At 35.3% G+C, this 23,840-nt stretch overlaps 5 protein-coding genes and 1 long non-coding RNA gene across 9 annotated transcripts; 1 reads left to right on the forward strand and 5 right to left on the reverse strand.

The window, feature by feature from the left end:
- Window positions 1–150: 150 nt before the first annotated feature.
- On the reverse strand, window positions 151–3,374 carry AT4G23510 (Disease resistance protein (TIR-NBS-LRR class) family; the record flags this gene model as incomplete). Of its 3 annotated transcripts, NM_118482.2 has the most annotated exons (5): window positions 2,322–3,178; window positions 1,414–2,045; window positions 1,068–1,338; window positions 399–462; window positions 151–251 (listed from the first exon to the last, which is right to left on the reverse strand). In NM_118482.2, the coding sequence occupies exons 1-5, from the start codon at window positions 3,159–3,161 to the stop codon at window positions 151–153; spliced, it is 1,908 nt and encodes a 635-aa protein (NP_194082.2). In that variant the 5' UTR covers window positions 3,162–3,178. The 3 variants fall into 3 exon arrangements, with proteins under 3 accessions (NP_194082.2, NP_001328652.1, NP_001328653.1); NM_001341620.1 differs by lacking the exons at window positions 151–251; window positions 399–462 and adding an exon at window positions 723–927 and having other exon boundaries at window positions 1,026–1,338; window positions 2,322–3,374; NM_001341619.1 differs by lacking the exons at window positions 151–251; window positions 399–462 and having other exon boundaries at window positions 652–1,338; window positions 2,322–3,373.
- A 588-nt stretch (window positions 3,375–3,962) lies between these two features.
- On the reverse strand, window positions 3,963–5,575 carry AT4G23515 (Toll-Interleukin-Resistance (TIR) domain family protein). Of its 2 annotated transcripts, NM_001341621.1 has the most exons (5): window positions 4,984–5,568; window positions 4,754–4,856; window positions 4,560–4,676; window positions 4,380–4,464; window positions 3,963–4,310 (listed from the first exon to the last, which is right to left on the reverse strand). In NM_001341621.1, exons 1-5 carry the CDS (start codon window positions 5,475–5,477, stop codon window positions 4,156–4,158), a joined length of 954 nt encoding a protein of 317 aa, NP_001320049.1. In that variant the 5' UTR covers window positions 5,478–5,568; the 3' UTR covers window positions 3,963–4,155. The 2 variants fall into 2 exon arrangements, with proteins under 2 accessions (NP_001320049.1, NP_001328654.1); NM_001341622.1 differs by having other exon boundaries at window positions 4,007–4,464; window positions 4,984–5,575.
- Window positions 5,576–6,949: 1,374 nt separating this feature from the next.
- AT4G23520 (Cysteine proteinases superfamily protein) lies at window positions 6,950–8,957 on the reverse strand. Its single transcript, NM_118483.3, has 4 exons — window positions 8,392–8,957; window positions 7,663–7,898; window positions 7,420–7,563; window positions 6,950–7,319 (listed from the first exon to the last, which is right to left on the reverse strand). The coding sequence occupies exons 1-4, from the start codon at window positions 8,852–8,854 to the stop codon at window positions 7,092–7,094; spliced, it is 1,071 nt and encodes a 356-aa protein (NP_567686.2). The 5' UTR covers window positions 8,855–8,957; the 3' UTR covers window positions 6,950–7,091.
- Window positions 8,958–11,549: 2,592 nt separating this feature from the next.
- On the forward strand, window positions 11,550–13,486 carry AT4G23530 (ROH1, putative (DUF793)). Its single transcript, NM_118484.4, has one exon — window positions 11,710–13,486. It carries the CDS (start codon window positions 11,806–11,808, stop codon window positions 12,994–12,996), a length of 1,191 nt encoding a protein of 396 aa, NP_194084.1. The 5' UTR covers window positions 11,710–11,805; the 3' UTR covers window positions 12,997–13,486.
- On the reverse strand, window positions 11,937–12,502 carry AT4G07130. The gene has a single exon (NR_142099.1). It is a non-coding gene; the product is annotated as an other RNA (long non-coding RNA).
- Window positions 13,048–19,121, reverse strand: AT4G23540 (ARM repeat superfamily protein). The gene is made up of 18 exons (NM_118485.9): window positions 18,546–19,121; window positions 17,912–18,458; window positions 17,538–17,795; window positions 17,280–17,371; window positions 16,742–16,952; window positions 16,322–16,503; window positions 16,018–16,245; window positions 15,471–15,652; window positions 15,186–15,279; window positions 15,058–15,114; window positions 14,841–14,975; window positions 14,619–14,687; window positions 14,403–14,516; window positions 14,154–14,315; window positions 13,915–14,043; window positions 13,713–13,814; window positions 13,542–13,615; window positions 13,048–13,431 (listed from the first exon to the last, which is right to left on the reverse strand). The coding sequence occupies exons 1-18, from the start codon at window positions 19,053–19,055 to the stop codon at window positions 13,182–13,184; spliced, it is 3,396 nt and encodes a 1,131-aa protein (NP_194085.4). The 5' UTR covers window positions 19,056–19,121; the 3' UTR covers window positions 13,048–13,181.
- Window positions 19,122–23,840: the final 4,719 nt, after the last annotated feature.

The following is a 23,840-nucleotide window of genomic DNA, read 5'->3' on the forward strand; positions in this document are numbered from 1 at the left end:
AACATTTGTATCAACTGTCAAGCATATTGGTTATTTAATGTGATGCATATCAGACCATTGTTCAGATTGCGGTTGTAATCACGTTTACTTTTATGTGGTTCAGGCAAAAACAGAGCATATGCAGAGACAGTCAGTACCTTGATGAACTGGTCAAGTTGCATATTTTTGTCTATTGAGGTCAATCCGAATACTATTATCGAGTGGCTGAAACATTGAAGAAGCAGCTACAATGCTACCACTAGCAGAAGTCACTGAAGAGTTGCGTTCATCGTCATCATAAGACAGTCTAAGACCAGTTGAGACTAGATTCTCTTTAGGCACTTCTTCTCGGACACTAAAATGTTGTTATGATTAATAGTTCAAAGACAATTGAAGCATCTGTTGTCTTTGGATGTTACCAATGCTTTCGGCTTCCCCTCCTCTTTTGTTAAAATCCAAAGACAACAAGTATAAAACCTGCAGCTAAGGAAGAAGAAGAGACAAATCAAGATTTGACCTGTTGCTTAATATTCAGTTAATGAAGTCCTTGGTGTTTTAAGATTTATCTAATCTTTGATTTGTCTCTTCTTCTTCCTTACTTCAGCTCTGCTCTTGGTGTCTTTAACACCATGACTTTAATCTGGTGTTTTCTAAGTAACTTTTGTTGAATAACCAGAGACAGAGGTTCAAGGGATAAAAAGAAAAACCAAAAATTCCTTGAATACACGTACATTTTTTTATGTATCCGTCCATTGTCTTAATTATGTGAGGAAAACAAAACAGAGGTTTAACTTGATACCCAAGTAAGCAAAGAAGAAATGCTTTTTGAGCGTCCTGTCTCCAACTGAATCCATCTCAAAACTATTGTTGAGATTGATTGGACTCTAATTCCAATGCCAGGGAAGGCTCGCTAAATCTGATGACACCAGAAGGATTCAAAGCAAAACCCTGCAAGGGTAATAATAATACCTAAAGATTTTCATGAGAAGCCACAAAAGTTGCTTCAGATTTGAGAGAAGAAATTTAGGGTTGGGGAGAAATTAAACCTCTGTGAGGAATTTGAATGAGTCAGAACGTTGAAATCTGACCAGATTTTCATGAGAACTCAGTTTGAGGAACACTAGATTAGTGTGTCCTTTAAGCCTCAGAAGTACAAGACCATTTGGGATATCAGTGAAGCTTTCAAAATCTGTAATGTCACGGTCTATAGCTTGTAAGAACGAAGTTCGGGAATAGAATAAGTCATCAGCATCGAGAGTTTTGACAACTGTTGTTGCTGCTTCTGTCTTCTTTCTCTCCCTTGAGGCAAATAGTTCATTGACCTTGGTCACAATATCACTAACGAACACGTCATCAGTGCTGCAAAAATATAGCCCATTAGTGAGAAACTAATGTTGACATAGAAGAAACACACACACACATATAGTTATATACCTAAGCTCATAGCTCAGACCCGGTCTTGAGGCAATGGACGAGAGAGCATCTCTCCATCCCCAGATTTTAGCTTCAGTATCAAGTATAGACTTATCATCTCTCGTCTTGATGTTCTTACGCACTTCATTCTCTATCTTGAGAAGCCTATTAAGGAAATATCCCTTGAGATTCTTAACTGGTTCATCCTTTAAGCTGTAAAAAACAGGCAAGGGATCGATTTTCCCTGCGTCCATAAGTTTCTTGATCTCAACGAGCTCATCAAGACACTTTTCAGAATTAGGGTACTTCTTTGAGAAGAACACTACTGCAACCCCTGACTCTTTGATCCTGCTCTTCGTCTCATCCTCTACATACACTAATATTTGGTTCGATTCCAATTCTTCTTTTAGAGAGCTCACTAGGAATTTTCCGAGATGCTTTTCTCCAAGACCGATGAATACTCTTTGAGATAGAGGGTCGATTTTCATTTCACTACGTTTCAGTATGTTACATAAGAATGAAAAACAGGTCAAAACAGTATCAGAGTAGCTAACTTCATGGTTACGAAGATTGTCATTACTCTCTGCCACAACTGTGTAACCAGGCAATTGTTGAGATTTCTTGGGAAGAAAGATACGCTTGAAAGTGAAACCCTACAGAGAAATAATTAAAAGAGAGTGTATATATCAAGGATATATTAGTCTTTAGTATTGTGTATACCCTAGATCAATTCCTATATATGTTGTACATGTTCTCTCTTAATGAATTAATTCACTCTCACCTAATATGGTATCAGAGCAGTGATTCCAAAAAGAAAAATCAAAACGTAAATATTTTCCTCTAATATATCTCTTATAGTAATAATACCAAGTGACTTCCTAGCTATAACAATTCAGTGAAGAGACTTTGAGGGGGTTGAGGAAACTAACTTTATTGTAGTATTCTAGAGAACCTAACAACACCAAGAGATTCCTTCCAGCTTGAACTAGCTCGATTAATCGATCAGCGAGGATAGGATTCTGAAGAGAGATCAGGTCAAGAAACACCAGACGATCAGTGCCATGGGAAACGACGCCATTGATATGAATAAGATCTTCAAGATCAGATTTCTTAAGGTTTAGAGCTTGTAACAATGACGTTACTTCTTCCTGAGGATGCATCTGAGGCCTCTCTATGATTTTAAGACCATTTCTTGGAGATGGAGATAAATCGGCTAACATTTTCTTGATCTGGACCACAATATCGTTAACGAAATCGTTATCACATTTATGATTATAAGAAAACCCCATTCTTCCACCAACAGAGACTAAAGCTTGTCTCCATCCCCAAATCATATCCTCTGTTTCAAGTATTGACCTGATGTTGCTCCTATCAACCTTTTTGCGAACGTCTTCCTCAGTTTTGAGGAGAACATTACGGAAGTGACCAGTCTGATTCTTGACGGACTCAGCTTTCACTTTGTAGAATATTGGAAAGGGAACAATAGATCCTGTCTCCATTTGCTTCTTGATCTCAACTAGCTCGTCTAAGCACCAGCGTGACTCAGGGTACTTGTCTGAGAAGATGACTAGTGCGATACTTGACTCTCTGATTCGTTCGAAGAGTGTTGTGATTGGCCTCCCTCTAATCTCGTACTCGTCCATGAAAACATTGATTTCGCTGATCTCCTCTAACTTTGACTTTATAAAGCTCACTAAGGTTTTCCTTTGAGCTTTACCCCTGAAACTGATGAACACTTGAGGCTTCCGCGACTGAGAAGAGTTCGTCATTTGGATGAGGTTATGGTAGACAGATCTTGATTGCAGAGGAAGATGTAGAAGGAGAAGATGTATTATAGTGTTTCCTTGATGTTAACCATTGAAGTCAACACACCAAAGTCCCTTTTCATGTATTCATAATTTTTTGATTACTAAATGTGGAGACACCGTTTTTAACTGCACATGGTTCCATTAATTAGTGTGAGCTTTTATGTTAAACTGATACACTTGATCCGTATAACCTAATGTTTCTGTAGAGCTTCTTATTTAAAATCTATACATATATTATCTCCAACAAGGCAATAGTTTAGATACATCTGTATCTGAAAGATATTGTCTCTATCTTGTGTCTTCAACTGCTACATTATATTAAACAAATTAGGTTCCATGCCTTAATTGATGTGCAATTTTTAAAGTTTATTATGGAGTCTTTGGACTTTTGGTCATAAACTAATAATATTGCAAGTTTGCAACCACCGAGTCTTTTCTTTGTCTTAGCATATTTTTTGTCAACCAATCTTTCTTTGTCTTAATTCATTTTTGGCCAGATTGTAAGTATGTTTTATATTATAGGGTGACGCGGTCCACAGATGCACCAGAAGGTTCATTTGAGGAAGATTGGATCCTCTATCATATCTCACTACTACTTAGTTTCGTGTCTTTTAACCTCTACTCTAGCATTATCCAATTGTTGCTTCTTCTGTTGAGTCTTCAAAGTAAAATAAATAAATTATTCTTCTTTCTTGCTCTGCTAATGCTCTGTAAACCCCAATTCAATTGCTTCTGGACAGTTATGATTTTATTGGTACGCACTAGAAAGAAAAAGAAACACTCTCGCAATTGAATAATCAGGCATCGAACTATCTTTTAGTGATCTTTCTTAAACGTAAATCCAGTACGAGTACAATCTTGAAACAAAGGCTTTTGCTTAAGAAACAAGGAAAAATAGAACAGACTCTCAGTTGCTTGCAGCGGAAGTTTCTTTTCGGCGATTCCTTCCTTTGGATCATTTTTTGCTCCTAACCATGTAAGACACAAACAAAGCTCCAAACAGTAACGCAGAGACGAAATGCAAGTTGTGCCACGTCTTTGTTTTTTTCAAGACAATATTGGCAATGCTCCGTTGATTCTCATTCTGCTTTTTAACCATGAGCGCTTCAACTGTGGATTTAAAATCAAGTTGTTGTCAGTCAATATTCAGACGACGTATGCAGAGGTCTATGTACTTACATGGAAATGGGCCATATTGATCTCTATGGTCAAGATTTGAGGCACTGCGTGTAAGAGTAGGAGACGAAGGCTTTAAATCATAACTCTGTGAGTCACACCATAAGCGTACTTATCAGATACTGATGAAGTTTACGGAGCCAAAAAAAAAAAAAAATCTCAGAGAGACACTAAGACAGACACCTTGTTGTCTTCTTCAGGATTATAGCTCAGTTTAAAATTTTCCAAGCTCTTTGAACGATGGAGCCGGATGTTTATGACATTATAAATTATCTGGTTTGGTTGTATTACTGGTGGTGTCTGCAATAAAGAGATTTAACCACAATGTCTGCTTTTAGGTAAAAACTACTCATGTAAAGAACTAATTAAGAACACACCTCACTAGTTTCTAGCGTACTATTGCGTCCTTCCTCTGCTGCAATACTGGCTAAATGTCTAATAATCTTTTCAACGACTTTCTCCACGAAAGCCAACTCAGGACTGCAAACAGATAGTTTAAACTAAAGATGTAATAAACTAAACACATTGGTCAATGGAAAATTTTAGAAGGAAAAAAAAAAAAAAAAAACTAAACACTTTGATCATGTCCCAAATGGCCAAATCGTACCTATTCTTGTCATGAGTCAATCCAGCTATTTCAGTGACGATCTTCAGAGCTTTCTTCCATCTCTTGATCCTGGAATTAATACGCTTAATCTTCTTCTTATCGACTTCTTCAGCAAGCAAATAGTTTTGCAAAGCCAGAAACTTTTCCCCAAACTTTCCGCTCTGTTTCTTAACGCTTGAAACCTTCACCCTATGAAAGATGGGTATGACTGCTTTAAGTGCCTCCGTCTCAAAGCATTTCTTGATCTCCACAAGTTCGTCCAAACACCAACCTGACTCGGCGTAGTTCTTGGAAAAGATCACAATAGCGATCCTTGACTTTCGGATGTGTCCGAAAAGATTCTGGAGCGGTTGTCCAGTCAACTTATCGTCAGTGAACACATTCACATTGCCATCAATCAATTTCTGCTTAAGAAGAGTTAATAATCCGTTCCGCTCGTCTTTTCCCCGGAAACTGATGAATACTTGATCCTTATTGTAATGCGTAATCCCCATATCTCAAACACAGAGTTTGATCTTTGTTTTGCTAGTTAGAGACTAGAGAGAATACAAAGTTTGAGAGTGATAAAGAAAAGTCAACCAAACAATCTAAGGGTCTATACTTACTTATACTACTAATAAGTACTAAACCTTGGTTACTAAATAGTATATCAAAATTGATCCAATGAAACTTTGACGCGTCTCACATTACGCGTTTCAGTTTTCACCATCTAACTTTCCTAGGAAACATCAATTCTATGGGGTTTTTCTCTCACAATATATAAATGGTACACATGCTATCCCTGATCAAACAAGCTAACGTGGGAGCGAAGACAAATTTAAATAAATTCCGTTATTTAACTATACGTACCAAATATTTAAAAATGATTTAAGAGGGTATCATAGTGTCACTGCCATAATTATGCTGATGGATACTAGTATATGGGTTCAGTGTTACTATGTACCAAGTATTTAATCAATGATTTTGTTCATAAACAATAGTTTGGCCATCAGTTGAGTCTTTCTTTACAATATGTCATTTTGTCAACCAATCGCCTTAGTCATTTTGACCAAATGATATATATATATATATATATATATATATATATATATATATATATATATATATTAACGCGTTCCAATAATGGACATTAACGATCCATGTGTTTAGTAACTAAGGATATTACGTCCTAATCTACTTAGGCCACTGGTCTCATTTTACGAGCATGCAAATGGAAATCTTAAATTCATATAACAGAGATATGTAAACTCAGATTTCAATTGGATACAAAAACAATTCAGATTTATATATATAATTGTTTGACAAAAGAAAACATTGATTTGCTCTAAAAGTTTTGATCGATTTTGAGAGTTTCAGAAAATGTAAACTTTATTATGAACTATAAATATATGTTTTTAAGAAAGACAGATTGACAAATGTTCGTAATATATTATACAGAGTTAGTCTTAGTGGTGTGTATGATGATTGACACATTTTTCTCTAATCTACTAAAAGAGATTGGTTGTTCCACAACTGCTTTCTCGTTTAATAAAAAAAAAAAAAAAAAAAACTGCTTTCTCGTTTTTCTTTCCTCGTTGTATATTATTTCTCGTTTTTGTCATATGAAAATCGAATGCTTAGCACATTTCAACAAAATTTTAATTTTAAGATTTGTTTGTAAACTCTTAAATATATTGGGCTACCAATATCATAGAGAGTTGAGTTCTAATTAGTATGTAGTTGACAACAGAAAAAATCCTGTAAAACTTGTCTAAAAAAAATCAAATATTTTCGACATTTTGTTGGAAAAACACTACCAAAATTCCATCAACTGACACCAGTTACAAATTTTTGAATTCTTTTGTCATATCCTTGAAATATCATGTAGTCGAGACGCGAGTAAAACCCTAATGGCCCTAAAAAAAAAAACTAAAATTCCAAGTCATACACATAATACGATACGTTTTCACATTAAATTTGAATAAAGCGAACGTAGAAACATTTTATTGAGTCAGCAACCATGGCTAAAAGCCTAAAACATCTTAAAAATCCAGACACTCATAACAGTCTCTTTTCAAAGTACTAGGGCAGATTCCTTTAGACATACTGAAACAAACACATGATAACTCTCATGCATTGGAAGCCGAATTCTTAATAGGATATGAAGCAAGCATCGCAATTCCACAGAGACCTTTTGGATCTTCAAAGTTACGAGCAATCTTAATGTAGCCAGCATCTCCCCAAGTCGTTCCCCATGAGTTTCTCACGATCCAATAGTCCTGACCGTTCTCACTACCGTACCCGACGATAACAAGTGCATGGTCAAGATTTGTTCCGCATGGTCCATTATATATACACTTAATGACATCAATCATGTAAACATAGACCATATGAGTTTATTAATTGTATATACTTGGATGCAACAAAAAAATGAATTTTATAAGGTATGATAGATACCGATCGATAGAGCATAAATTCTTGGGATTTTTTGTCAACGCCAACACTCACGGGCTGGTGAGCAACCGCCTTTTGTAAGGAAATCTCATCATTCGCTGGCACATCCTCGTAGCTATCAATCGTGATGACCTTGTTTGAGGTAGACTGCGACCAACGTACCAAAAACAAAAATTGAAATTAGCTACTTATAAATATATGCACATATATGTGAGTGTTTAATTACGGCAGCACTAATAGGTGAACCTGTTTGCGGTTACAGGAGCCTTGAGTGCCCTGGTATGGATAATCTTTTTCGGAATCAAGACCATTGTTATTGATAAGGAACTGGAAAGCTGTGTCCATTAGTCCTGATCCATAACAACCGTTGTTGACTAGGTTGCAGTCGACCAATTCTTGCTCGGACAATGAGATTAACTCTCCTGTCACAATCTTGTTTAATCCCTCTACTGCTGCCACTGTGGAGAACGCCCAGCAGCTGTCTTTTATTTAAATTAATATACAAAAAAAAAAGATATTAAAGTACTAATCGTGATGCCTTTCAAAATTCTTAATATAAAAAAAAAATCTGATTGTTTCAAAGGCATGTACGTAGTTGCATAAAGTAGTTAAAATGTTTTGCTAATTCTTCAAACAAAACAAAAAATTTTAAAAGAAAAATATATATATAAAAAAAGAAAATTACCGAAAAGATACTAAAAATATCAAATAATTTAACAAAAGTAACTAGCACGCCAAAAAATAAGTATGAAACTCTACTATACTACATATAAAGGCATTCTAAAGGGAATAACAAACTTAATTTAGGTCACGAAGTCAAATTTCGATATTCGGAAATAAAAAACCTAAATTTATCTAAGAAAAACAAAGGCAAGAATTTGTTGAATAAGCGAAAAAAAAATAAAAAATTCGGACCTAAATAAATCACCGTACGAATATTAGGGTATGAATGTGAAGACTAGTAAAAGTACTCACTGCAAGTGCCTTGGTCTTTAATTTCCGACACTGCACCTTCTTGCCTCCAGTCAACTGACTCTGGGAGCTGATCTCCGGCGAGTGGCACGTACCTACGACTGGTTTTGAGATTCCTTTGTTTCGGTTTAGGGCTTCCAGGGAAAAGGTCTCGGTACTCTTGAACGGTTAGGTCTGCAAACCGAGTCAAACCAAGCTGGTAAGAGAGGTTCTTTGCATTGTGCTGGTCGATGAAACGGAGATTGTCCTTGAAGTTCTGAAAACGCCGTTCCTTCTCTCCGAGAGCATTGGTATAAGTCTTCCCGTGCTTGGACATCCACATTTGGAAAATAAACTCAACCTCCTCGTTGCTCCGGTTGTGACCACCGGATGTGGCGGGAAGGTCCATGGCCGAGGACGGCGCCGAAAGAACGAATACAATCAAAAGAAAGAGGATTGTCATGCAAACAGGTCTAACAAAGCCCATTTTGTATATTCTTCTTAGTGACTATGAGATATTGCAAATTGGTCCGAAACAAATGAATGATGGGTTTTATCGTAGCCAATTACGTGTGTTTGTGTTTGGATATATATGAATTTAATCCTGATTTTTAAATTCTTGACCTACAGCTACTTCTATATATTGTACCTATTCGATATATATTCAGAATCTTGAGTCAAAATTACTATTAGAATTCGTTTTCAATCTTTCTATATATAAAGTTTAAGAAAATCCTTTTAATTTTACAAGGGGAAACTTGGAAATGAAAGAAATTTATTTGGAGATTTTCCCAGCTGTACCTTTATTACTAAATTAACATAATTGTCTAAAATTACCCTTTTTACTAGATTACACCAAATTTTAGACAATTTCAAAAGGATACTTAGAGGAAAATTTGGTTTAGTCTATTAAAAGAGTAATTGAGTCATAATTGATAATATAGTAATAAGTATAGATGGAAAAATATCCGGAAAAAAAAATCTTTTATTTCCAACTATACCTTTATTGATTAGCATTGTCCAGCAATATTTTTATATAATGTTAATCCTACTTTTCTCTTAATTTTATAATTTTTAAATAAACTAAAAGATAAAAAAAATCTTTGATAAGAAGATACCTTATTTTTTCAACAATGCAAAATGAATGTTAGTGTTTGATAAACCCCATAATTTAGAAAGAGGTGTTAGTGTATAGTCGAAGATCTTAGTGAGAAAAAAGCTTCTTTAAATAACTGTTTACATAAGTAAAACAATTTTCAAAGTTTTAAATAATTATAAACTTTGTAGAGCGTAATATAAACAATATACGTTGACTATTTTACATATTTCTACAAAATATAAAAGGTAATGATCACTTTATTGCCACGGCATTCTCATCATTGCTCTCTCGTGTTAAAGAAAGGTGATGCAAAGAAAGTTTTTGAAATAACGAATTACACAATAATATAATACAAAATTGGACCGACAATGTTATAAGACTATTTGATGTTCTTTTATAACCGTCATTAACGGTTAATTTAACCGACCATAAGAAATGACTTTAAACTGATTGTGAAAGACCAAAGTCCTGATGCCCGCAATTACCGCATCCATTTATCTGACCGCATTCATTTTCGCCATAGTATCGGATGGTCTCGTAAAATTCAGTGGAGTCATAGGTTTGTGTTGAATTTGAGATTTTGAAAGAAAAAGTACATTGATATCTGACAAATATATATCCTGAAAATTGTATAATATTCTCCGCATGCATCGGCATCTCTAATTCTTTTTCTGTCTGTTTACATTTTAAAATTTGAGATTTTGTCTTTTTACTTTTATAATTATCCGGGCAGTTTGATATTCAGAGTAAAGTAATTTAGTAAAGAATCGATTTTTTAACTGATTGATGTCACTTCTGACGAAAAATAATTTTTGTAAAAACTATCAACATTCTTGATTTTTCATTAATAAATCTGTAAAATCAGAGTATAACATTTTTTCATAACCAATATCATTTTTCTAGATTATATGTTACTTGATCAGTTAATCTATGCAAGTATATTTGATATAAACTAAATGGTTAATAATTAAAAAACTTTCAAAACAAAAATAAACAAATTATACAAATACAAATGACTCCAAATAACTACAAAGGGAGACGTCACTTGGTCAAAGTATCCGATCCGTTTGTTCTCACTTCTATTTACTTTTGCATCAACAAATTAGTTCTCCCCAAATAAATATATAGTTTTCAAAAGTTGATTTTTATATGTTTCGTTTTTCAAATAGTTTTCATGTTTTTTAACTTCTAATGCTTATCCTTTTCTGTGATTTGAGACTTCAAAAAAAATTTGGTTTAAAAAAAAATTATACGAGCAAATTTGTGATGTATCCTTATTTTTATCATACACGCTTCCTCTACGTCACCGAACCATATGAGATCTAGCTGGGTCTGAGTACCTTTTACTAAAAAAGCGATGATTAAGTCATCATTCTTTACATATCAATCAGGTTTCTTCTGGCGCTTGAACGTCTTTTCATAAACGTGATCATACACTAACTCTATCCATATAAGAACCAATTATAAATATATGATCATTTTTGCCAGAACCTAATCAGTAGTTGCTCACTATAACAGTATTCTTGAGATTAACAAATTTTCTTTCCTACTTTTGTCAAGGTCATGGCTAACTTTGCCACATGCGAAAGCGAAAATTATGTCCACGAGATCTGTTTGGTGAAACATAAAGTACCTATTAAATTCGGTCCAAATAAAACTATGTTGTAATGATATATCTACCGCTTTAGTGACATATACATTAGATAGAACGAGAGTAAATTAATGAAGAGAGAAAATACTAACCTCACATGCTTCTTTTTCCTTCTTAAAAACTAACCTACCATTGCTTTTTCTTCATTGATACCTCTCACAAGCCTAATTGAAAAAGTAGAATATTATTTCATTGTGAAACTATTCTGCATATTTTTATTTGGCTTTTTATGACCTAGCAAATATGACCTAGCAAAATTAGTTTTCAGATAACTTCAAAAATAGAAATAGTGTTTTTTTTTGGCCTATAGTATGACTTGTTAGTCCCAAAAAGATAAAATATTGACAAGTTTCTTTTCATTTTGAGATAAAATGACGTCATGAGGATGTATAAAAGAAAGAAAAAGTCGCCAAGTGACCAAAGACGAATATTCTTCACTTCCCGAGTCCCAAAGAAACAAAACCTAAAAATAAACTTAAAACATTGAAAACAAGTCTTGTCTCTCTCTCCGACAAGACATGTTTACCACCAATTCGGTTCCTTCCTTAATATCATCACTTCCTCCTTCTTTCTTCTAAAATCCCCAAAACCTCTTTTTTCCCCAATTCTTCAAAAAAACCTCTCCTTTATCTCCGGAAAAATTCACTCACTGTTGCTTTTGATTCATATCACAACACACTACACTCTAATGGCTCGTGCGACGGAATTTCAAGGCTCATTCCTGAGTCGAATCAGCATCCGCCGTAATCAGATCGTCTCCATGGATGTCAATCACGAGCAAGAGCTCGAAGAACTCGAGTATTTCCAGAAACACGTAGCCGAACGTTTCTCGGATTTAATCACATCTCCATCTCCGCCTCCTTCCTCCTCCTCTTCCGCCGTCTCTCAGCCGTCTGATCCGATTCTCTCGATCCCTTGGTTACAGAATCTTCTAGATGTTTTTATGTCCTGTGAAGCAGAGTTCAAGGCGGTGTTGAGCACGACCCAGATCTCGAAATCGCCGTCTTTAGAAAGGGTTTTGCCGGAAATGCTTGATCGGATTTTAAAGGCGTTAGATTTATGTAACGCCGTCGTTAACGGGATTGATTCCGTTAGACAGAGCCGACGTTTTGCGGAGATAGCTGTCACGGCGCTTAAGCAACGGCCGTTATGTGACGGAAGCGTTCGTAGAGCTAAGCGTGCTTTAACAAGTCTCCTCATTGGCTTAAACGCTGATGAGAGGAGAGATAGAAACAGTGGAGGAAGTGGTTGCAGTAACCAAAGAAGGACGACGTCACGGTCTTGGTCGTTTGGAACGCGTAGCAATGTCACCGGAGGAGGATTATATGGCCAAGTCGTCAGCAAGAATTGGTCTGCTTCGAAGCAGATTCAGGCGATGGTGGCCAATCTGGTGCTGCCACGTGGAGCTGAAGCTTCCGGACCGGCAATGCCGGTTTACATAATGAGCAGTGTTATGGTTCTGGTGATGTGGGTGCTAGTGGCGGCGGTTCCTTGTCAGACAAGCAGTGTTCTTGTGGCGCCATTGCCGCTTCCAAAACACCAGAATTGGGCTAGCGCCGCTATGAGTATTCAGGAGAGGATTGGTGAAGAGATAAAACGGAAGGAGAAGCGTTGTGGTGGTGGTGGATTGATGGAGGAGATGCAGAGGATGGAGAAGATTGGGTTATCTTTAATGGAATTCGCGGAGAGGTTTAGGTTTCCGGCAGATGAAGAAGAGGAGGTGGAAGTTGCGGAGAAGGTGGATGAGATGGAGGAGATTTGCCGGCGAATGGAAGTGGGATTGGAGGATTTGCAGAGACAAGTGAGGCAAGTGTTCCATAGATTGGTGAGAAGCAGGATTGAGATTGTTTCACTGCTTGAGCAAGCTCCTGCAATCTAATCTTGTAAATCCTCAATAACAACAAAAACTTTTCTCTTTTTTCTTTTCTTTGGCGATTTTTAGTCTTAAAAACTAATCTTTCAAAAATATTGATGTGTATAATCTACAAATCGTATACGTACACACCAATGTTACTGTTTTTGGTATATGATGATCACTGCAAAACTCTATTACTGAGATTAGATTCATGTTGCTTTCCTGAATCTGTTCTTCTGTGGCTTTCGTGTCTCTTTTCCTGACTTGTGATTGTTTCCAGAAGCTTCCCTTTGTTTTCCGAAGCTTCTGTTACCGGGGCGCTGTGGTCCTGTTCTACTTTGATTAATGTCGGAAGCAGGTGTGTGTTGTTGATATGTTCTCTTTTGCCGTTTGAATTTGTTGCCATCTTGTTTGGCTGTAGTTTCTGATGAAGCTTCTCTGTAATTTCTTTTCCGCGGCCTGTAAGAAAGAACCAATTGTTATTTTGTATGCATATAATGAGCAAGCAGTGATTTGATTGGATGTGTTCTTGATCTCGGGATTATAATTGATGTTCTTAAGGATCTTACCCTCTGGATGGATCGATGGATGTAGTCTGTGACTCATTGGTCTCTTCTTTGTCTTTTGATTTCCCCGAACGGTTCTGCACATTGAGATGAAAGTTGCGAAATGATGCAGACGTTTCTTTCAATTTATACTATTCGAATCTTCAAGCAAATTTACAGAGGAGAGAGAGGAACCTCTAAAACTGTCTCGATGAAACTCTTGTGCTTGTCTGGTGTGGCTAACTGGACTGCGCGGGTGCCGCACTTCCTTACCATAATCTCAACTATGATCGTTACCTATATGCACATTTTTCGTAAGGCAAACTACCCGTTTTGAGGAAGGAGAGGAACTGAAATCACTTGGAAACTAAAGTCAAGCACTATCCTCATTATTTACCTTCGACTTAAAATAATGTCTTGAAACAGACGACCAGGGGAGAATTTCGTATAAGAGGTTCTGCAGTAGACTGTGCAAGTCCTGAGCTTGCGATGTTGAGACTAAAACTTTCACAAAACCTAAAACAGCCTGGAGATACATGAAGACGCATGAGAAACTTAGGGAGAAAACCAAAAGTACATATTAAGTAGAGCAACAACATCTTGGGGTCTGATTAAAAAGGCATAAGGTAGACTTACTTTTATAATCTCAATGGATTTAGTGTGAAGCAATGATAAAACAGATGAAAGAAGCTCAGGTGACGATAGGCATATCTCAGGGTCTTTGTATACCAAGGCAGATAATGCAGACACTGCTCCACTCCTTATGTGCGGCGACGTTCCAGAAATATAACCCGTTATCTGAAGATTCATGGATGCTAATTGGTTATTTGAGCGGTAACGAAAGTGGATTAAAATAGTTATGGCGAGCTCATCTCATGTACTTACCATGTTAATCAATTTGGGACAAAGTTCATCACTGGTGATAGATGATGAATTTTTCAGGGTGGTATACACCATAACCAGTGTATCACAAGCTGCTTTCCTATGTTCTTCTTTCCCCTGTATATGCAAAGGCAAGATAATGTTAAGTAGTTGAGTAATTGTATTGTTTCCCTATGCACCAACAAACTAACATAGCAACGAAGCAAACAGTATATTTACCTCTTTAAGTGTCAGGATCATCTCGTTCAGAATAAGGAAAGCCTTCTCATTCTCCTCCTCGGTGCTTGACTGCAAAAAAAATGTAAACATCAAAAATACAGAAATTGTCTTCATAAGGCAAGATTGAATTATACATTATTACATTTTCTAAAACAGAGCATGGGGATATACTCAAACAATGGATATTTACCGATATCAAGTTACAAAAGTAAAATATTTAACCTGAATTCCATGAGCCATTAGGACGTGGAGACATGCAAATCGGCTTCTAGAAGAAGCCGCATCCTCTGGAGTTTTATGGCTGAGTAACATCTCTATCACCTCTGCAAAATGAGATGCACAAAACCAACCATGTTCCTGCACCGACGAACATAAGCATGAGGGCCACCCAGTGAACAGTATAAGAGCAACTGCAACAAGCTTAGATGGGGTAACCAACCTGTAGAACTCTGCTCAGAGTATCATATGCCCCATAAAGATCAGCCTCGTCGGTGGCCTAAACCGAAAACAACTCATGTATCAGCCTCTACATAAGAAAATTCTCTAAGCTCAAGTTTAGAAACATACCTGAAAACTTTGGCGAACAAGATTATAAATCAACTCAATAAGATCTTCCTTGGCTCCTTCAACAAATGAAGATGCAAGATCCAGCACAGCACTCCTGCAAGCAAATGCCAGTGAAAAAGGTCATACGAGGTATAGGAGAAGAGGAGAAATAACTAGATATACATATGGATCTCATGCTATTACCGTATCCAATAATATTCAAGAAATTTAACAAGTCAGGCAAGAGATTTTACGAGGATGAGTTTCATAATAGAAGTAAATATAACAGAACGACTAGAACTATACCTCTTTAACTGTGTCTTTGTGGAACTGCAGTTTTCTTTTTCTTCATCGACAGAATCATTCGATTGATTGACCTGCCCCTCAGTCTCGCTTTCACCGGCAGGATCAAACTTATTTAGCAAGGATATCAGAATCTTTTTCCTAACTGACGAATCCAGAGTAGAAGCTAAGCATCCAATTGCAGCCTGCCATTTCAAGATCATTAGCTATATACTGTTTTCTTCAGCCTATCAAAAGTTCAATTATTAGGTGAAAGTTTACATCATATACGACATTAATTGACAATATACTAACAAGAGTTTGAGCAACAAATACATTTAGAGTATTTTTCATGCTTATAAATAGTTTCTGCTTTAAAGTTGTTACCCTCTACAGTCTATGAGCAGACAAGGAGTCAATCAAAAATTAAACTCACCAAAAAATGCTATTTCCCTAGCCAAAAAAATATCTAGAGTATGTGTAAGTGTTTTCCTCTAAAACAGAGACAATGGAGGATCTGAAACCAATTTGATATAAGTTTATAATGCAGAGAAGAAGGAAATTTATAAACCTTAAAGTCTGCACTGATCTCTGTGCCTGAAACTGTGAAAACATCAACAAGAGTTTGAAGCAACTCTGTCGAGCTTGATGCCAAAGCTTTCATGTTTTTCGTTGAAGCTTTCTTCGAATAGTGAAATCCTCTTTCAAGCTCTGTTGTTGCATCTTCTTCGCTTATGGCTTTTGCTTCTCCCATATCTGTACTGGGCTTAGGCATTCCTTTATTCTGATTTACAAGCATCTAAAAAAGGAAAATTTCAATGAGATCGCCAAGTTGTCAGCTCACCCTAGCATAAATGAAATGTGAAGGAACTCACCTGCAGAGAAAGAGCCACAGCTTCATGCATGAAAGATTTCTTTTTGATAAATTTAACCATCAGTTTGGCTAACGATCCAAATTTGTTGGCCACATCAACTGGATAGTTACAAAAGGCAGGTAACAGTCTCAGAAGCTCATGACCACAAGCCCGCAACTCTTTGCCGTGAGTTGACTTTTTAGCTAACGAACAAGTAAATAAATAAATGTTAGTGAAAAAATCGCCAGACAGAGAGAGAAATTATCAACTGATTGTGCCCTAGGTGATAATTATATTCTTGCATGATGTAAAGCAAGTGGCAGAAATAGAATAGTATAGTAAAAACCGTGATATGCAAACAAAATCCAAAGGACTAGAAGATAGGAATAATCTATCCCGTTTAATGTAATTGAAATTCTCATTGTCGGAATAGAAGAGTACCTCCTTTAGAAGCAAGCATCAGTGATTTTGCAAGCGGAACAATGTTGTCAACATAATACGCAAGAGATGCTCCAATGATATATTTTCTTAAGATAGGAATTAGCCAAGCATTTGTGCATGAGTGACTCTCAGCATGAAGAGTGATAGGAAGAAGTGTCAGTAGCCTTACTGGTCCCATTGCCACCACTGCAGACCCAATACATTGCTGAAGCTGCAGATAAGTGCAATCTTAGTATAAATCAAATAGTAAAGATAGACTCTTTATATCATTAACAAACTGCAAACATAGATATATGATGAGAATCAAGATGTCTTTTCTCTTAATTATGAAATATCATTGAATGCATCATTGAGTATCAAACTCACTAGTCTCCACTGGGACACTCAGAAAAATAACTTTCAACCTTCTGAACCAACCAAATTTCTAAATTAAGAAACCAGTACCATAACTGTAATACAATAGGTCCCTACGTACCAATCATTTACAAATCTAGAAAGTTACGGAAAAAGTCAAGTGGGAGAATTATTGAAAACTTACATCTTGTGAGCTAGAAGTATCTCCGATTGCATTTTTCATCAAGTCGGCAAGCTTTAATATGATATTCTTTGCAAGAATATAAGAAAGCTCTCCTGAAACAATTGGAGATAGAATTAAAATATGTCGCTAAAAATGTTTGTTATGCACACCAATCTTAATTAACTTTTTGGAAAGCAAATTGTTTGCTTGTAAAAAATTGTTCTGTAAATAACATGTTCAGGATGACAAAACATAGCACCCAAGTGAAAGTACACGTACCAAGTTTCTCGATCAAAAGATTTATGACAGTTAAAATGTGCTCATTTGGAATTCCATCACATGAGTTTAGGACACTCTCAAAGACAGAGCATACACATCTTGCTGCATTTATATTGTCTCCACTGGTTACGTTATCCTCGTCTTGATTAGACAAGCTTCCCTCGGTCAGAAGTTTCTTTTTATCGATGTGGCTACTGATCAAGTCTTTTAATATAGTTGACGCTTTGGATGCAATGTCGTCCGTGGAAGTCAGAAGGCCTAAAGCATATGAATGGAAAGTTGGAATTCATCATGACAGATATATTGAAAAATCGAATCCCACAATGAAGACGAAAAGAACTACATGCTGAAAGCTAGGGAGGGAACTAACAAACCTGCCAATGACGAACAAACTAGTGGAAGTTTACTTAGACATAATGTCGGTTCGACTGAGTAGGCTTTCTCCAAAGCATCCTTTAACAGGGTGGTCACATGCACGATAGTGTCAGCAGGATTCTTGTCGTGTAAAGATAAATAACTAGTCAAAGTAGTTACAAGTCCTTCTATCTCAGGAACAACAATTTTATCTTCCGAATTCTTGAAGATAGTATCAATCCCTTTGAGAATTTGCCTCGTCAGCGGCGAAAACTGAGAAGCCATAAGCCCGCAAAGTTCTGAAAAAACTCTCGAACTAACTTTGGCAGATAGAAATGGAATTGTAGCACTGAGGACATTTAGCACATGAGCAGCCTCTGCATTCTCGGATTTCAACGTCGAGTCAACCTTAGAACCTTCCTCAATCTTCGTCGAGCTTAAGTCAGATAAGACAGGCTTATATTCTTTAAGTAAAGCATATACTGTATTACTAGCTTCCTTGATAACAGTAGATGATCGGAGAGAACCAAATAACTTCTCTAGACACTCTTGAGCACATCTTCTAACCTAACAGAAGCAAAAACACAAAAACCACGATTCCTTGTTACTATAATATAATACTTCTTCACTAAAATCAAAGAAATGGGAAACTACCTTGGGACGTTTATCAATGGCGAATTTAAGAAGTAAAGCAAAACCAATTTGAAGAGATTCCCAATCATTCAAATCACAGAAACCAATAAGCAAAGTCCCAATGCACTTCACACCAGCTCTCAAACTCGCAACTCCTAGTTTAGTTCCTTCTTCTTCAATTGGTTTTACTAAAACAGCCACAGCATCTCGAGCCATAGTAGCTGAAATTTCTCCTGAAGGAACCAGAGGAACGACTATGGAAAGGAAAGTAAGCAAAGCAGAAACGGCCACGGGATCTTCAGTTGAAGAATCGACAGAAGATATAGCAGCTGCGAAGAAAGCTGAAGGAGATGGTGGAAGAGACTCTGAGGTGAGAATAGAGCGCATAGCGACGGCGGTGGCGACGAGATGACGGTGCTGAGCGGCTGAGGACTTGCCGTAACGGTCCATAAGCTGTTGGGAGATATCAGTGTTGCCATCTTTGAAGGCAATTTCATCGTTTTCATCTGCTCTGTCTTCAAAGGCCGCCATAGCTCGAAGAAGAGATTTTTGATTAGGGTTTAAGGAAGAAGAATGACGTTGACGAAGAAATTCAACTAAATAAACCAGTGGACAGAATAAACCGGGAAATCATCCGGTTTAATTTATCCTGTCTAATTCTCATTTTTACCTGGTTTGATCCTTGGGTTTTGCTTCTCTTATGTCGGCTTTTGGGAGATTGGTTTGATTTTATTTGGTTAGATTCAAGGTTACCTTTGAGACGAAAAATCGATTCATCCGTTTTATGGACCGGTTGGTTGAGGTTTAGCCAATTATTTTGAGATTATGATCATGCTAACTTCCCTAAAGGAGCTAAGATCACTGAGAAGTCATAAAGAGTGGTTAGACTTTGCCGGAATACTTTAAAACTCGTCATAGTTCTTCATTTTTCGATTTGCTCATTTGGCAACAAGTTCTAAATTTATATCACTTCAACACAATTCTCTAAATCTCTTAGAACATTGTATAACCAATATAGTTGGTGATGTGACACATGAGGCCGTCAAAACGTCTGAATGTGTGTGAGAAAACATTAAGACGTTTTGGCGGCCTTTGGATCAAAATGCTTGCAATTGCATAGCAAACTCATAGGTTTATATGGACAGTTCGAGGCATTACAAAGAAAGAGGAAGCCATTAGTGAATCTGTCTCATGAATCATATTTATATATGTCACTAGGAGTTAAGATTATTTTCTTATCAATAATTAGCATGATTCAACTCTCTAAATTACTACATTCTTTCGAGATCTCGAGGATTTCAATATTATATGCCAAAATTTAACAATGTATTGGAATAAAAGTTTCTGACAACACTTGGATAGTTTGAAGAGTCAGTTAGTTTAGGCGAATTTTTTTTGATAATTTGGCTTCCAATGCAGACAACTGGTGTGGCTATATTACCGTGTTCTCAAAGTCTTTAAGCAGCCCAATTAACTTAGGCATGCAAACGCCATTGTTAATAGGGGATGGGCACAATATTTAGGGCACAACCTATACACACAAGTGGTTAATTGAGAACTTGAGATTATGGACCAGATTTTGAAAGGTTATCGTTTTATACACTTCATATCAACTCATCGTATCATTTCATTTTGTTCACATCATTAATTTCATTTTTTGGGCATTTAATCTATGTATTTAACCAAAAAACAGGAATTTTATTTTAACAATATTTATGATAATATCATTGATCCATTGATCTATTGCCGCTTTCACCATCACCAGTTGGCAACCCATCTGCCACTACCACTATGATTCATTTAGTTTCCATTACATCAAATTTTCTTGTAATAATCACTTTTTACAACCGAAATCGACATAAGTGTATAGGTCGAATCAAAACGCCAACGATTTTATCAGTTTATGATGGTTTAGTAAGTTCATATTCTTGGTCATATCGTTTAAAGCAAATTTAGTTGTAAAAGTTAAATTGAGTGGTCACAAATATTTTTAAATATTAGTAGTTTCTGTTAGTATCGTAATTATGCAATCCTTTCCGTATATTGTACGTTATTTAACCAAAAAAAGTTTCAATAGTTTATTTTCTCTTACCCTCAATAATTTGGTTAACAAATATATAATCCATTAATTAGTAATGACACGAAAACGCGTACGGAGACATGTCACATCAAATATTCAAATCCAAAGCAATTTAACAGAAGATGAATAACGATAATTTTATTGGCTTTAGACTTTAGTATTGAATAATCAAAATCAATAATCTGTATATAAACAACAATAACTCTAGTCGACCAAAAATTATATTGAGTATGATAATGTCATCTTATCACCACGTTATATACAAAAATGAATTCGTGCATCGAGACGTACGACACAGCATTCCTTTGTACGGAACTAACTTTAATTAAAAGTTAATACCAAAATTATATCAAGTTACTCAACATATGTGTATACTAAAGTATTAGAATTTGAATTTCAACAGTTTATTTGTACCTTCGGATCAGAGTTGCCTTAAGACTTCAGAGGAAATTCATTAGTGATGACTGTTTAATTCTTCAAAAATAAGAAAATAAAAAGATGTAATAAAGATATCCCTTGTTGCTGTGATAATTTATGTTTTCAATTTTTATTGTTGGTTAGAAGTTATAACTTAAAATTATTTCAAAATTAAAGGGACCAACCTATATTAATATGAGAACGTATTCAGTTGTAAACACACAATTCCTTTATACTGATAAAACTAACAGGGAAAAAACTTGTTTGGTTAACTTATTACGAGATGCCATAACAACAACAAGTGCAGCATTAATCTATCACGGATTCTTTTTAGTGTATGTTTGTTACTTTTCACCGCAGATGGTATATGCATGGTTTCATTTTTGTTCTTATTTTTATTGTTGAATATGGACCAATTATTAGAAAGATAAAATTGAAATGGTCAATCTATATATAGTGATCCCATGCTTAACGGTACATGTACATATAATATAAGAGTTGTTTATAACTTTATATACGTATACGAACAATATATACAAATTAACTAGTGCAAGTGGAACCCTACGCATGATGTCACGAATATAATTCGGATGTAGCTTGTTGAAATTAAATTCATTATTTAAAATTTCGGTAATCATATATTAAGTGATACCATATTTAATCAAATCTATTCTTATCAGAAATTAATAATATAGTAATCACATCATTGTACATCATATATATCATCGTATATATAAGATCGTTAGATTTCATTATTTGTTGCTTGTGATTTGATCACTCTTGCAAATCTAAATTCATTTCCATATATATTTATGATATCGTATGATTTATTTGGTGTTACCTCTCGGTAATTGAATTTGGAAATGCTATGTATATGGAGCGTCGTCCATGATGGACATATATGTGACTGCGTATTTACACACACCGCACGTATGCTTATTTCACACGTTAGAAGAAGAATTCAAAGAAGTCGGTTCTATTTGTATTCTTGTGAGATCATCAATATGACAATATCGTTCTATTAATATACGTATAATTCATATGTTGTCATGGTTTCACATACCATGTCGACAGTCGACGTACGTACAAAAGTATAAATAGTATGAATCTAATAACAGCACCAAGATTGAAGTTCATCTTCTAATCAAAACTATCATAAAGTGGTTTCAAAATAGTGTTTTTTCTGATGAAACTATAACTGAGTTATAATCAATCCGAAATTATATAACTAATTATATTTGGGAACTAGATAAACGCAAAAACATGAGCAGTTTCTTATTTTTTTTGTCCAGATTTAAAATTTGGAGTGTTAAAATATACGGAGTGTTACACAATGAAAACACAAGAAGTCAAGAACCCATAAGTTATTTTAATTAATAATATTGTATTTAAAGTGATTATTAAAAAATAATGTAAAAACTGATTATTTGTTGACAAAAAACAGTTAGTTATAGTTAAATAGTATTGATGCATATATATACTATCTCATTATTTTGGTATTACTCAGTACTCACATCTTTAATAAAGACAAAGATAGTTAGTGTATAATTCAAATCGAACTCACAGAAGTCAATAAGCGCGTAAAAATACAAAAATATCTGGCAGACTTTAGCAAGGTTTGTTTTCCAACAGAAATGGTCATTTCAGAATCATTTACATATCCATATATATAGCTCTTAAATGGTATATATTGGGTAATGGGTATTCGTTTAAATAATTTTGTTTTCTGTAAATTTCAAATATTAATCTGATCAGTTTATCCATGTGTGTATATTTAGTGTATTATCATCAATATATGACATAGACAGACTTTCAAGTTGGTGCAAGAGGGGATGAAAATTTCTTCCCAGTTGCAAGAGTAAGCTGACTAGCATTTTTTTTTTATATATAATTTATTTCTCAAATGGTTTTTATTATTGTTTTGTTGACTTTAAGTTTTTGCCTTTTATGGGACTGCAATCACCCGTGCCAACTTTTAATCTCCATCGCCTAAAAAAGAAAGAAAAGGCTACCATTATGGACCGAAATATTTAAGACCATAATACAAAATTATACGAATATTTTCTGTAACTTATATATATGATCATTTGACAAAGCAAAGTCAATCAAATAAACTTCAAAGAAATTATGAGCTTATAATAAGTTTGATAGTGTTAAATATAATCAAATCATTAAATTTAGTATTTATTTCATCTCGGTTTCCATTTGATAGATAGATAAATGAAAGATAGCATCGCCAATAATGAAAAAACTTTATTTGATGGCAATACTTTGTTACATCATTTCTGTTTTCTTAATTTCATGTCGAAATATTGCCATGATTGTGTTCAACATAACTAGTTTTGAGGTAACAAGTTAAAAATTTGTTATATTTTTTGAATATGTTATTCAGTTGAAAGTCATTTAGATGTAAGTAAAAACAAACATAAGAAGTTAACATATCAATATTAACACAGCGAATAATCATTATTACAAAAAAAAGCAAAAAAATAGAAGAAGATATTATATATTGGAGAATCTTTCTTTAGTCTTAGTTGGGAAGATTTTGTGCTATGGGATTAAAGGTATCCATCCCTATTCTATGATAGAGGCGTGGGGTTATTGGACCAATCTATATATATTACCACAAGGCTTAAGATGAAGTGATAATACAGTATTATTAATACCCTCCCAAATTATTTTTAAATATTTATCAAAAGAAGCTTACGGTATAGATCATACTTGCAGCATTATTCTATAAGTTTATTTAATTTCAGTGGCTCGTTACGTGAACACAAGGTAAGCTAATAGACTTACGTGCCCCATTAAACACATACATA

This window comes from Arabidopsis thaliana, chromosome 4, assembly GCF_000001735.4.
Source record: "Arabidopsis thaliana chromosome 4, partial sequence".
NCBI classification, from domain to species: domain Eukaryota; kingdom Viridiplantae; phylum Streptophyta; class Magnoliopsida; order Brassicales; family Brassicaceae; genus Arabidopsis; species Arabidopsis thaliana.